At 37.8% G+C, this 15,497-nt stretch overlaps 1 protein-coding gene across 4 annotated transcripts in view; it reads left to right on the top strand.

The window, feature by feature from the left end:
* PHTF2 (putative homeodomain transcription factor 2) overlaps nucleotides 1-15,497 on the top strand; it is a 173,311-nt gene that overhangs the window by 94,237 nt on the left and 63,577 nt on the right. For all 4 annotated transcript variants that reach the window (XM_066240566.1, XM_066240564.1, XM_066240562.1 and 1 more), the window contains one exon: nucleotides 10,117-10,173. In XM_066240566.1, the coding sequence (XP_066096663.1) occupies nucleotides 10,117-10,173 (57 nt within the window). The remainder of the gene's footprint in view (nucleotides 1-10,116; nucleotides 10,174-15,497) is intronic.

Below are 15,497 nucleotides of genomic sequence, written 5' to 3'. Positions count from 1 at the left end.
TTGAAAACCATTAATAGTAATGATATCTGAGAAGTATAAAAAAGAACATCACTTTTTTTTTTTCATAGTCATTGATACTGTATTACTCCACCCCTACAATGGACATGTACTACTTCTACAAAGCAGGATTCTAACATAGGTCTGATGAATTCTAAGTAATTTGGACTAATTATCTAAGAAATTAATATGTTTTGGAGCAGTATCTTTATATCTACCTCCATCTATCTTTCTATACAATGTGACAAACAAAATGGGAAGGAAGAGAAAGAGGGAAGGACAGGAAGAGGGAGATGAAGGAGGTGAAGTCAGGGATGCAGAGGGATGAAGAAGGGGAGGATTATAGAAAAAGATTGTCTTTGTCTAGGTGTCTGTGATTTAGTTCTGGTTTTTAAGAAAAAAGAACTTTGTTAATGCATATGATAGCATCAAGAGTACAAAGGCTAAAACCTGGCTAATTAAATGGTGAAGTGAGAAACAGGACTTTTATAAAAGAATTATCTTTGAAAACCAATTTGAAAAGTTAGTCTTGCCTGACCTGTGGTGGCACAGTGGATAAAGTGTCGACCTGGAAATGCTGAGGTCGCCGGTTCAAAACCCTGGGCTTGCCTGGTCAAGGCACATATGGGAGTTGATGCTTCCATCTCCTCCCCCCTTCTCTCTCTCTCTCTCTGTCTCTCTACCTCTCTCTCTCCTCTCTAAAAATGAATAAATAAATAAATAATAAATAAAAAACATTAAAAAAAAGAAAAGAAAAGTTAGTCTTAGGTGAGCTGATCATAGCTTACTTAGTCATCATATTCAGAACAGCACTGGCTCAGATATCAAGAGGCTAAAGAGAAGGTGTTTTGCTTAAAAAATGTATTTACCGGCCCTGGCCGGCTGGCTCAGTGGCAGAGCGTCGGCCTGGCGTGCAGAGGTCCCGAGTTCGATTCCCGGCCAGGGCACATAGGAGAAGCGCCCATCTGCTTCTCCACCCCTCCCCCTCTCCTTCCTCTCTGTCTCTCTCTTCCCCTCCCGCAGCCGAGGCTCCATTGGAGCAAAGATGGCCCGGGCACTGAGGATGGCTCCTTGGCCTCTGCCCCATGCGCTAGAGTGGCCTGGTCGCAACAGAGCGACGCCCCGGAGGGGCAGAGCATCATCCCCTGGTGGGCAAAGCGTGGCCCCTGGTGGGCGTGCCGGGTGGATCCCGGTCGGGCACATGCGGGAGTCTGTCTGACTGTCTCTCCCCGTTTCCAGCTTCAGAAAAAAAAAAAAAATGTAGTTACCAATAATTTAATTAGATTAAGTGCTTAGATAAAAAATTTAGAGCCTGACCGGCCAGCAGTACAGTGGATAGAGTATCAGCTTGGGATGCTGAGGACCCATGTTCGAAACCCCGACGTCGCTGGCTTGAGCATGGGGCTCACCAGCTTGAGTGTGGGGTCGCCAGCTTGAGTGTGGGATCATAGACATGACCCCATGGTAGTTGGCTTAAGCTCAAAGGTTGCTGGCTGGAAGACCAGGGTCATTGGCTTGAGCAAGAGGTCACTGGCTCAGTTGAAGCCCCCACTCAGTTAAGGCACATATGAGAAAGCAATCAATGAACAACTAAGGTGCTACAACTATGAGTTGAAGCTTCTCATTTCTTTCCCTTCCTGTCTGTCTCTCTGTCTGTCTGTCTGTCTCTCTCTCTCTCTGGCTTAAAAAAATAAAAAGATTAAGAGTTCACAAATAAATATAAGCAGGGCAAATGAAGATCCAGATTTGCACACATATTTTAAGCACCTAATTTCATTAACTAATAAACAGACATACAATAATACTGTACATCAAAGTCTTAAGTTTTCTTAGTACTACCATGCTAAGTTTCATTTCTTGGAATCTCATTTCAGAAACTCTAAAGAGCAAGCTATTAATTTTCACAAACATTAAATTTAATTCAAACAGTTAACAGAGTCAAATCCCTTCCTAGGTTAGCCCATTCAAGAAACATCAGAGGCCAATGAAGTGACAGAACAAATGTAGTCTACCTTTGTTAGCAAGAATATTTTCAAAGCATGACAAGAATATGCTTAAGGCAAGAAATTAAGGAATATCTTGAGATAATTTCTCTATTAAAAAAATAGAAAGAAAAAGTAAAAGAGATACCTGTGTCCTCATGATCCTTTCCATCACTAGACTGATAGTAAATACATTCTATATTATCTGTGACTATTTTTATGTACACACATCATCAACTATGAGACCTTAACAGGCAAAGGTCATGTTGCTTAGATATGACAAGTCCCATATTTTAATAGTGATTTAACAGCTGTACAATCAAAGATACTTAATTTTTACCTTTGAGCCTTTTTATAAAAGTAGATGTTATCAGTCAGAATATATACCCTTTGTTATATTTGGAGTGTTGTTTTTTAATCCTTTGCTCTTGCCACTGCCTTAGCTCAATTCTTAATGTGCTGACAAGAGTAGAAAAGACCCTGGACTGTGTGAGAAAACTGGATTTCACATTAGCCTCCACCATGGCTAATCTTATTTGGTATCCAGCAAGTTTCTTGAGCTCTTAAAATCTGTTAAATGGGGACAACAAAACCTCTTCACAAAACTAGCATGTAAAAAGACAGAATCTGGTATATAGTTTGTACTCCATAAATATCAGTTCTTTCCTTTCTTGGAAAACTTTAATCTTTCTAGGCCTCAAAGCGATAATGTTGATCTATCTTTAAATTAATTTATGACAATATTTATACTCACTAATGATGACTTGGATGGTCATAGACAATTTTTTTGTTTTTATGTACCAGTATGGAGAGAGTAAAGATTCAATGCTACTATAAAAAAGGAATGAACCAATAGGGTAGCTAGAAATGTCTGGGCAAAAAGTACAAGGAAGAAAGCAAAAACAAGGATGTAGAGATAAATGTCTTTTTCTTAATTTATAACCGATGTAATGCTTTTTTTTAAAGACATGTTTACAGTTTATAAATGAAACCAGAGCTGTTAATTCCCCAAATCTCAGTTGCCCAGATATCTAAACTATATGGCTTTCATTCTCACAATGATCTATCGGTAAAATTGATAAAAGAGAAATTGAGGGATTGAGCAATATAACAAAATTAAAGTTGCTAGGCAAAACAGTGAATCTGGGAAAAGTATTAATCACCAATTAAAGAAAACAAATATATAAAATCCCCAAAATTATGTTGTCATGGTGAATATTCCAAAATTATACCCAGCACTTCTGTTTATATTGCTAAAACACACTAAAGAAACAATCAGGGCCACTTAAAATCATTAAAATTACTTAATAACCCTCAGATAAAAATCAACTCAAAATCAGTAAAAAGTGGCCTGACCTGTGGTGGCGCAGTGGATAAAGCGTCAACCTGGAAATGCTGAGGTCGCCGGTTCGAAACCCTGGGCTTGCCTGGTCAAGGCACATATGGGAGTTGATGCTTCCAGCTCCTCCCCCTTCTCTCTCTCTATCTCTCTCCTCTCTCTCTCTCTCTCTGTCTCTCCCTCTCCTCTCTAAAATGAATAAATAAAAAAAATAAAAATAAATAAAAATAAAATTAAAAAAATCAGCAGAAAGTTTCTTTTGACTTTCAAAAAACTTTTAATTCTAAAGTAAAGCTCTTAATGCTTTGAGTATTAAACAGGTTTTCACTTTTTTTGTTCATAACTACTGCCTCTCAAACAAATTTGTCTATTGAATGCCTAGGAATATCTCTAAGTCCTTATAACTGCTCCTAAAAAGCCTTGTTTCTACTATACTATCTTGCCTAACAATTCCCATTATGTCTCCATTTATATGCTATCCTATTCTATTCTCTTGTTTTTTCACAATGTCATACTTGAATCAAAATATTGCCCAGTGTTTCTGAGTGCCCATCTCACAATCACACACACACACACACACACACACACACACACACACACACACAGCCCCCACGTAGAGAATTCAGACACGCAGGTGACTTTAATGATGAGGAGCAACTAAGGAAGTTGAATCATTTAATCACATAATATAAACTATGAATGTAATTGAACTTGACCTTATGATTTAATTTCATGTAGAAGAAATACAAAAAACACAAACAGCTGTCAAGGTTAAGTGATTTAATTAAGTCTACCGAGTGTTTTTGTGTCAAAGGTAAACTAGAACCTTTGGAAAACTTACTTGTTTTTCAATTTTGTTAGCACAGCTATGCAAATTATTCTTGAGAAGACGGTTTTTCTATTCTTTAGTCTAAATTTCACTTCTTTACTTGCTGTGCGATTCTTTCAGGGGACAAGGTTTACCCCAGCCACGGGTGTTCTACCTACTTCTATCTTGCCAAATGTCATTGTGGAATAAAGTGAGAGTGAGTAAGTGAGAAGGGTTGTTAGAATTTCTTCCCTGTCCCTTTTGGTATCCTGCCACCACCTTGATTGATGACATGATGCCTCTGGTGTACTACCCACATAGCTCAAGAAACAAACAAACAATTTTCAGAGGCAATTCAATCTGAATTCAGATTTAATAGTAACTTTTTAAATTTTATGCATATCACTAAGCAGATATTTTTATATGCACTCACATGTTTATTGCGGTATTAGCCAAGGTACAAAAACAACCCCAAATCCCCATCAACAGATAAGTGTATGTAAACACAATGGAATATATTCAGTCATTAGAAAGTATGATTTCCTGCCATTTGCAACAACATGCATACACCTTGAGCACATGATGTTGAGATGAGTTAAAGACAAGTATTGTTATAATATTGATTATGTATGTAATATAAAAAACGCCGCCCTGTGAAAAACAAAACAACAGAGTAAAATGGTGGTTAGCAGAGTATAGGGGTTGGGGATGAGAGTGATAGTATTTAAGGATACAAACTTGTAACAAAAACCCTGAACATATCCTGAGCACCTGCATCTAGGTTAACGGGCACTCTCACAATTTTCTTCAAGAAAATGGTTTATTTGCTTATTTACCTAACAAGTCCATTCTGATAATATTTTAAAAAAACACACAACAGCTTTGCTGCAAAAGAGAACTGATGTCCACTAGTACAGATATTTAATTGCTTGTAATGGAAAGTAACAGTTAAAAAATAATTAAGATTTCACAAGGTACTCGATTATAGTAAAAGTTGTCCTTCCTCTCACCTATCAAATCCTTGAAAAAATGAATTCTTCATTAAAACAAGCCATCTTTATCCTTTTTATAAGAATATCTTCCACCCCAACTGTTCATTTTTTTTAGCATTGCACCTGCTATTTACAAGTACTTCAGTGTTCAAAAAGTTTTTCCACTTTAGCCATTGCTTCACTGAAAGATTTATTAGATTTTCTGCAACTGGTTAAACTTGGAACTACTGATATCATGCCCATGTTGCACTGAGCTTGGTTACACCATGGACTGAAATGTATTTCTGATTTGTTCTAGTGCATATGCTTTATTTTCCCAAATTTAGGATTGTGGAACATGTATTTCCATGTCTATAGTTTTGAGTCATCTTGAAATAAGAACATCTTTTAAAAGATAATTTAGAGTGTTCTTTTGTACATGAGAACAAGTTACTGCCAAATAGCCACTAAAACATATTGGTATTTATTCTTTATTAATTTTGGTTATTGTTTCTCTCAAAAATATGCAATACACTGAAATAGTTATACATTTTTAAAATAAATTTTGATTGAGTTAAGCCCAGTAATTGTGAATTATGAAGTTAGAACTCTTGTGAAATCTGTTCTCATACTTACCTTTTCTGATTTTAAAGAAGATGACTGTTTGAATTAGAATGTAAGAGGGTAAGAAGCAACTAGTCATGGCAAGTCAACCCTACCATTTGCTCTGGTTATTACTTAGCTTACTTGGGGCTTTTGGGGGGGTATTTAAATTATCTTTTTCATTTTTATTGAATTTATTAGGGTGACACTGTTTAACAAAATTATACAGGTTTCAGGTGCACAGTTCTATCATCTATTGTGTGTTCAGCACCTCCAGTCGAGTTTCTTTCCATCACCATTTATTCCCCCATACTCTCATCCACCTCTCCCTAACCCCCCTCCACCCCTGGCAGTCACCACACTGTTGTTCACGTCCATGAGTTTTTTCTTTCTTTTTCTTTCTTGCTCAGTCACTCCACCCTACCCCCCAAGATCCCAACCCTACCTTCCCAGACAGCTGTTGGCCACTCTCTATGAGTCTTTCTTTAATTTGTTTATCAGTTCGTTTTGTTCATTAGATTTCACATATGAATGCAATTATATGGTACTTGTCTTTCTCTGACTGGCTTATTTCACTCAGCATATAATGCTCTCCAGGTCCATCCATGCTGTCACAGAGATTAAGATTTCCTTCTTTTTTATGGCTGAGTAGTATTCCACTGTGTAAATGTACCACAGCTTTTTAATCCACTCATCTTCTGATGGGCACTTGGGCTGCTTCCCAATCTTGGCTATTGTAAATAATGCTGCAATAAACATGGGGGTGCATTTCTTCTTTTGAATTAGCACTTCAGGTTTCCCAGAAGTGGAATTACGGGGTCATAAGGCAGTTCTATTTTTAATTTTTTGAGGAATCTCCATACTGTTTTGCACAGTGGCTGCACCAGTCTGCATTCCGACCAGCAGTGCAGGAGGGTTCCCTTTTCTCCTCATGTTCGCCACACTTGCTGTTTGCTGATTCATGATAGTCACTCTGACAGGTGTGAGATGATTTCTCATTGTGGTTTTAATTTAGCATTCTCTGATGATTAGTGACGTTGACCATCTTTTCATATGTGTAGTGGACATCTGTATGTCCTTTTTAGAGAAGTGTCCTTTGCTCATTTTTAAATTGGATTGTTTGGAGTTTTTGTTGGTGTTGAGTTTTATAAGTTCCTTATAAATTTTGAATAAAACCCTTATCAAATGTATTGGGGAATATGTTCTCCCATTTAGTGGGTCATCTTTTCATTTTGTTGATAGTTTTTTTTTGCTGTGCAAAAACTTTTTAGTTTGATGTAATCCTATTTGTTAACTTTTTTGTTTCCCTGTTTTTCAGATATATCAGAAAAAATATTGCTATGAGAAATGTCCGAGATTTTACTGCCTATACGTATTTTCTTCTAGGATTTTTATGGTTTCGAGTCTAACATTTAAGTCTTATTCCATTTTTTTTTTCTTCTTTTCCAAGTGAGAGGAGAGGAGCTAGAGAGACAGATGCCCACATGCACCGCAACTGGGATCAATCTGGCAATGCCCCATCTGGGGCCGATGCTCTGCCCCTCTGGGCCATGCTTGCAACTGAGCTATTTTTAGCACCAGAGGCAGAGGCTTAGGGGAGCCATCTTCAGGGCCTAGGCTGATGCACTTGAACTAATTGAGCCCTGGCTGCGAGAAGGGAAGTGGGAGAGAAGAGAGAGGAGGAGGAGTGGAGAAGCAGATGGTTGCTTCTCCTGTGTGCCATGTGCCATGACCAGGAATCAAACCCAAGACATCCAACACTCTACCACTGAGCCAAATGGCCAGGGCCTAAGTTTAATTCCATTTTGAGTTTACTCTTCGGTATGGTCTAAGAATGTGGTCTAGTTTCATTTTTTGCATGTAATTATATTTGTTCAATTTTCCCCAACATTGTTTATTGAATAAACTGTCTTGACCCTGTTGTATATTCTTGTCCTTTGTCAAATATTAACTGACTGTAAAGATGTGTTTATTTCTGGGCTCTCAGCTATATTACATTGATCTATGTGTCTGTTTTTATGCCATTAACATGCTGTTTTGATTACTATGGTTATGTAGTATAGTTTAATATCAGGTAGGGTGATTCTTACAATTTGTTCCTTTATTTTTACTGCCTATATGTATTTTCTTCTAGGATTTTTATGGTTTCGAGTCTAACATTTAAGTCTTAATATATAGAGAGAGGGACAGCAGGCAAGAAGGGAGAGAGATGAGAAGTATCCATTCTTTGCTGTAGCACCATAGCTGTTCATTGATTGCTTTCTCATATGCCTTGACCAGGGGACTCCAGCTAAGCCAGTGACTCTTGCTCAAGCCAGCGACCTTGGGGTCTTGTCTATGAACCTGCACTTAAGCCAGCGACCTCAGGGTTTTGAACCTGGGTCCTCTGCATCCCAGGCCAGTGTTCTATCCACTGCGCCATCACCTGGACAGGCTTGTTCTTCTATTGCTATTTGGAGTCTTCTGTGTTTCCACACAAAATTTTGAATTATTTGGTCAAGTTCTGTGAAATATGCCATTGGTATTTTGATAGGAATTATGTTGAGTTTGTAGATTTCTTTGCTTAGTATGGACATTTTAATGATGTTCTTAATGTCCCTGAGCAACGGTATATGCTTCTATTTATTAGTATATCCTTTGATTATTTTTTCAAGTCTTGTAACTTTCTGAATACAGGGTTTTTACCTCCTTGGTTAAATTTATTCCTAGATATTTTATTTTATTTTATTTTGATGCAATTATAGGTGGGATTGTTTTCATAGTTTCTTTTTTGTGGTAGTTCATTATTGCTATGTAAAAATACAACTGATTTCTGGATATTTTATATCGTGCTGCATTACTGAATTCATTTATCAGTTCTAATAGTTTTTTAGTGGAATCTTTAGGGTTTTCTGTCTATATCAGTATCATGTCATCTGCAAATAATGACAGTTTTACTTCTTTTCTAATTTGGATGCCTTTTATTTTTTCTTCTTTTCTGGTTGCTATGGCTAGGACTTTCAGTACTATGTTAAATAAGAGTGGTGAAAGTGGACATCTCTATGGTGTTCCTAATCTTAAGGGAAATGCTTGTAGTTTTTCCCTATTGAGTATTATGTTAGCTGTGGGTTTGTCATATATGGCCTTTATTATGTTGAGGATGTGTGTTTCCTTTATTCCTATTTGGCTGAGAGTTTTTATTATAAATGGATGCTGGATTTTGTCAAATGCTTTTTCTACATCTGTTGATATGGTCATATAATTTTTTTTGACTGAGACAGAGAGTCAGAAAGGGACAGACAGGGACAGACAGGAAGGGAGAGAGATGATCATATAATTTTTATCCTTTGTTTTATTTATGTGGTATATCAGGTTAATTGACTTGGAGAATTTTTATCAGCCTAGTATCTCAGGAATAAATTTCACTTAATCATGGCATATGATTTTTTTTTTCCTGTTGATTTGAAAAAGAGAGGAGAGGAGAGAAAAGGGAGAGAAGGTAGAGAGAGAGAATGAGGAGCATCAGTTTGTTGTTTCTCTTAGTTCTATTTATTTGTACACTTGTTGCTTCTTGTATGTGCTCTGACCGTGGGTCAAACCCACAACCTTTGGCCCACTGGTTCAACACTATCCACTGAGCCACCAATCAGGGCTGTTATATGACCTTTTTAATATATTGCTGGATCTAGTTGCTAATTTTTTTAAACCTCTTTTTATTTTTTTAAAGATTTTATTTATTCATTTTAGAGAAGGGGGGAGAGAGAGGAGGGGGAGGAACAGGAAGCATCAACTCCCATATGTGCCTTGACTGGGCAAGCCCAGGGTTTTGAACCGGTGACCTCAGCATTCCAGGTCAACACTTTATCCACTGCACCACCACAGTTCAGGCTAATTGCTAATTTTTTGTTGAGGGTTTTTGCATTAGGTATATTGACATATAATTTTCTTCTTTATAGTATCTTTAACAGGTTTTGGAATTAGGCCTTGTAAAATGAGCTGGAGAGTCCTGCTCCTCTTGAATTTTTTGGAATAGTTTGAGAAGGATAAGTGCTAGTTCTTTGAATTTTTGGTAATATTTACCGTAAAGCCATCCAGTCTAGGACATTTGATTTTTGGGAGTTTTTGATTACTGCTTCAGTTTCATTAGTTGTAATCATTCTGTTCAGATTTTCTGTTTCTTCTTGATTTAGTTTTGGAAGATTATATGTTTCTTGGAAGAGAGCTTCCATTTATAATGAGTTCCGACGTGATACTAAAAGTGCTGGTCCCGAAACTACATTTTGAGAACCACTGTATTGGTCACAGAAATCTAGGACAGAGCTGAAGCTACTCTGCGCTGAGTGAATGCTGAGTTGCTTGTAATGCAGAGTTATACCTATAGGATGGGTACACACAGTGATAATTTAATGTAGTGTTATGTTTTATTTATTTTCATAGATTGGAGCATATGATCAACAAATATGGGAAAAATCTGTTGAACAAAGGGAAATTAAGGTAATTTGTTCATTTTGTATACTCTGAAATATAGTTCTATAAATTGATTATTAACCATATTTTATATATCTTTCCATATACTTTTAAGGTGTAAAGTAATATTACTCAATCCAAACTTTTAAATAAAGAAGTAAGCTCTTAAGATGGCATAGTTCTGTGTCTTCTGACTTTCTATTCTTTGCTTTTAGCATATTTCTGTTCTTTTAAAATTTAATTTTTAATGATTATTTTTTTGTCAGCTCTTTTCCCCTTTCACTTGTCACCTTATACTTCTAGTTTGCTTTTCCTCCCTTTTGATGCTGTCATTGTTCTGTACAGTTTATTAGACTGGTAAGTGTTTCAGGACTTTTCCCGCCTGAGTGATCCTCTGCAAATGTTGCTCTTTTTAATTGAGATCTGCTTTTCTGTGCTACTAACAGAATGACTTGGATGCAAATAGAGGTGTTGAAAATTTGGTCACTTTAAAAAAGAATATAGAAAAATAAAACATTAATTAAAATGTTTTTGTAGTTGATAGTTTCTTCTTTGAATATGTACTTATGCTGATAAGTTGTTCTCATAGACTACCTTGCTAGCATGAAAACTATATTTTTAACTGAATTTGTTTTTTCTCAGCAATCACTCCTTCTTGGTAATAAGATTTGTATTTTTCATTTGCATAGGTAATACTAATAAGTGTGGTCCTGCACGAGCTAAATTTAATCTGGGCCCAGAGAATGTTACTTGAGTTGCTTGACATTTTTTATTTTTTACAGAAAGGTTTACATTAGATTGAAAACTAATGTATTTAGTTAACTTAAAAATCTTTCCAAAAAAACTTCAGTGTTTAGATAATTTAGTCATCTGTAATGAAGAGCAAGATTGTTTGCCATTTGTTAATCTTAACTTTTAAACAATTTTCATGAGGAATTAATACATTTAACAGATTTTAAGTAAGTACCTACTATGTGTTAAATAGCGGATTAAATCATAGGAAAAAATAATGAAAGAAATAAATTATAATTTAGTTGGTGAGATACATAATTGTAAACGAGACTAATCCAGTTAAGAAAAGTATGTATAGGTTTCTTTTGGGGAGCTCAGGGGAAGCAGCCCTGCAGAGGCTAGGAAAGACAAAGGAAGTGTGACTTATGAGCTGAGTTTGAGAGACGTTAGGGAGAATGAGAAAGTTATTCAACACAGAATTCAGAATATATGAAAATACACATAAAGATAAGAAGGAGCATGGCTCCTCAAGAAGTCTGATTGGTAATAGGTTGCATGGAGGAGGAAGATTAGGAGTAAAATTAGAAATGAAAATGGAAGTCACATCATGGGATTGACTGCCTTCCAGTGATTGGAAAACAATAGGAGAAGCATTGGACAATTTTAAGCAGAAAAGGTTACCTGATGAAAAATTATAGTTTTTCAACTTTACTAAGTGTGATGGAAAATACTAGAACGGGAGCAGATTAAAAATTCTGTTTTAGAAATATCCTGGTGGTATGTTGGTAACAGATTTAGGTGTCCTCAGTATGTAAAGTGTACAGTATATGTATGTGTGGTTTTTTTATTTGTTTTTTGTTTGTTTTGTATTTTTCTGAAATGAGAAGTGGCAGGCAGGCAGACTCCTGCATGCGCGCAACCGGGATCCACCCAGCATGCCCACCAGGGGGCCATGCTCTTCCCATCTGGGCCATTGCTACGCTGCAGCCAAAGCCATTCGTAGCACCTTGAGGCAGAGGCCATGGAGCCATCCTCAGCTCTCAGGCCAGCTTTGCTCCAATGGAGCCTTGGCTGCAGGAGGGGAAGAGAGAGATAGAGAGAAAGGAGAGGAGGAAGGGTGGAGAGGCCAATAAGTGCTTCTCCTGTGTGCCCTGGCTGGGAATTGATCCGGGACTTCCACATGCCAGGCCAATGCTCTACCACTGAACCAACCAGCCAGGGCATATGTTATGTGTCTTATATATTTTCTACATTATGTAGATATAGCTATAGGCGTGAGTGCATTTACTTTGAATGATGAAAGAAGAAAACTGAGAATGAAATATTGGGAAGCATCAGTATTTAGTGGGTAGGTAAAGGAAAGAGAAGAGGTAAATGAAGGAAGAGACCATAAGAGATCCATGAGACAGTAGTCTGGTGAGTTGAAATAGGCAAAAGTTGGAATAGTCAAGTAAATAAAGAACACCAGAGAGGTCTAGTATAATGCCTTAAAATCTTTTATTCTTTTTGACAGTCTTGAACTTCTTGGACAGGGAATATTAAATATTTTGAGAGGTTGTGTTATCAGTAGGCACATTTGGATGTTTTATGAAATGTAAAACTTAAATATATATAAACAGTTTTTTAGTTTTAAGCCACTCATCACAAATTATGTAATTTCCTCATTTTTAAAAATTTATTTATTTTCAAACCCTTATGTGGAGGGCTGACTTTCAATAAATTGCATCTAGGGAGCTGCTCTGCTACCTACAAAACCCCAACCCAGAAGCAGGTCGTCTAGGAATGGTTTGGTTCCACACAAACGTGCTTTGTGTGACCAAGGAGGGGGTGGCCCCCTTTCCACTTCCTGAGATGAGGAGCTGTTCATACTGGACCCAGTACCTGTAATTTCCTCTTTTTTAAAAATATTTTTTTAAAATTGATTTTAGAGAGAGAGACAGAAGCATGGATCTGTTCCCTGACCAGGAGTCAAACTGGTAACCTCTGTACTTTGGAATGATGCTCCAACCAACTGAGCTATCTGGCCAGGGCACTCTTTTTTTTTTAAATTTTTTTTTTTTATTTATTCTTTTTAGAGAGGAGGGGGGAGGGGGGGAGAGAGAGAGAGAGAGAGAGAGAAGGGGGAGGAGCAGGAAGCATCAACTCCCATATGTGCCTTGACCAGGCAAGCCAGGGTTTTGAACCGGCAACCTCAGTGTTTCCAGGTTGACGCTTTATCCACTGCGCCACCACAGGTCAGGCTTTTTTTTTTTTTTAATGCCAAGGTGAAATGTGAACATTTGAATACTATTAAGTAATTGGGAGTAAATTTTCTCATTCTTTTAATTCTTCTTTTCCAAGTGAGAGGAGGGGAGATAGACTCCCACATAAGCTCCAAGTGGGATCCACTGGGCTACCCCCATCTGGGGCTGATGTTCTGCCCATCTGGGGCCGATGTTCTGCCCATCTGGGGCCCATGCTCGCAACTGAGCTATTTTTAGCTCCTGAGGCCAAAGGCTACACTGAGCCATCCCTAGTTCCCATGCCAACGCACTCGAATCAATTGAGCCATGGCTGTGGAAGGGGAAGAGAGGTATAGGGTGTAGGGTGGAGAAGCAGATGGTTGCTTCTCCTGTGTGCCCTGACCCGGAATCAAACCTGGGACTTCCACACGCCCAGTCGAGACTACCACTGAGCTAACTGGCCAGAGCCAATTTTCTTATTTTTAAAAGAATTATTTTAATTCCTAAATAGAGGTTAGTTAGCATAAGGAAGGGTTATATTAGTTGTTTCTTACTGAGCTGACAAGATGAATTTAAGGAAGGCTTAAGACCTGAACTTGTTTCTGAAATATGTCTGCTTTTAAAAATAACACTTTATAATATGTAGTAAATAATTAAAATAGTATTAAATAGTATTAAAGCTTACTCTTGTTATTCACTATGTTGACAAGCCTAAAACCATCTTTTTTTTTTTTTTTTTTTTGGAACAGACAGACAGGAAGGGAGAGATGAGAAGCATCAGTTTTTCTTTGCTGCATCTTATTTGCTCATTGATTGCTTTCTCTATGTGCCTTGACTGGGGAGCGGGGTCGAGGGGGGGGGCTACAGCAGAGCAAATGACCTCTTGCTCAAGCCAGCAACATTGGGCTAAAGCCAGCAACCATGGCATCATGTCTGTGATCCCATGCTCAAGCCAGCAACCCCACTCTCAAGCTGGTGAGCCCGTGCTCAAGTCAGTGACCTTGGGGTTTCAAACCTGGGTCCTCTGCGTCCCAGTCCGACACTTTATATACTGCGCCATCGCCTAGTCAGGCTAAAACCATTCTTACTAAACCTTCTAGTGGAGGCATATTCTTTATACTTTAAGATAATTCTGTATTTATTCTAAGAAAGGTGGACAAGTGCATAACTGGTATATTACTGTTAATATTTGGTTTAAAGAAACAAAAACACTGTACCCATGGCATAGAGAATATGACATGGATACCAAATGCACTGAGTTTATCCATCTATGTTGTTGATTTTTTACTCATATGTCAAAGCAGTGAGCAACAGCTAAAAAATCAAAGAAAGCCATGACGTTATTTTTCTTGAAAATTTTTGCTTTTTTTAATTAAAAGCCCGGAGTTTATATTGGTAAAGTGTTAAGTCTTTTGTTAGTTGCAAACTTATTTTTTTAAAACATTATAATGAAAAGCTTTTATTTTCTGATCACACTGACTCAAATATAATATTAAATGTGGAATTTCCCCTTGGTTTAGTACCTAATAGAATTTTAAAGTTTCAGCAAAAAGAACTGAGTTATTTTATAGGGCCCTAGCTGGTTAGTTCAGTCGGTTAAGAGCATCCTCCCAAAATGACAAGGTTGCAGGTTCCATGCCCAGTCAGGGAACACCCAGGAAGCAATCAAAGGCTGCATGACTGAGTGGAACAATAAATGAATGCTTCCTTTCTTCTGTCTCAATAAAAATTAAGCCCTGGTCAGATAGCTTGGTTTTTTGGAGCATCCTCCCAGAGCATGGAAGTTGCTGATTCGATTCCCCAGTCAGGGCACTGACAGGAGCAGCTTGATGTTCTTGTCTCTTTCTCCCTGTCTCTCCCCCCCAAATTAATTAATTAAAATAAAAAAATAAAGTCTTTATAGAGGAAAAATGGAATGGAGGAAACCAAACAAGATTTCCAAAAAGTATTATAAAACTGATGATTACATTCTTTAATGGAGTTTAAATGTTATAGCAGTTCCATGCATGGAGGTCTGGATCATTTAACAGAAGTATTTTCTAAACATAAACAGTCCTTTTAAGCTTTCATACCTCAACATTATCTGTGTACTTATACTTTTTCTTTTTAATTTTTATTAAGTGAGAGGCAGAGAGGCAGACTCCCGCATACGCCCCGACAGGGGGTCCTACCCCCCCCCCCCCCCCCGCAAGCCCACTAGGGGGTGATGCTCTAACAATCTGAGACCGCTGCTTCATTGCTCTGAATGGAGCTATTTCAGTGCTTGAGGTGAGGCCATGGAGCCATCCTCAGCACCCGGGGCCAAATTGCTCAGACCATTCGAGCCATAGCTGTGGAAGGGGGAGAGAGAGAGAAAAAAAAGGGCAAGGGGTAGAGAAGGAGATGGACACTTCTATG

This window comes from Saccopteryx bilineata, chromosome 7 (genome assembly GCF_036850765.1).
Source record: "Saccopteryx bilineata isolate mSacBil1 chromosome 7, mSacBil1_pri_phased_curated, whole genome shotgun sequence".
Classification (NCBI taxonomy): domain Eukaryota; kingdom Metazoa; phylum Chordata; class Mammalia; order Chiroptera; family Emballonuridae; genus Saccopteryx; species Saccopteryx bilineata.
Note: the sequence above shows the minus strand (reverse complement) of the source record. Positions and strands in the feature narration are given on the sequence as shown.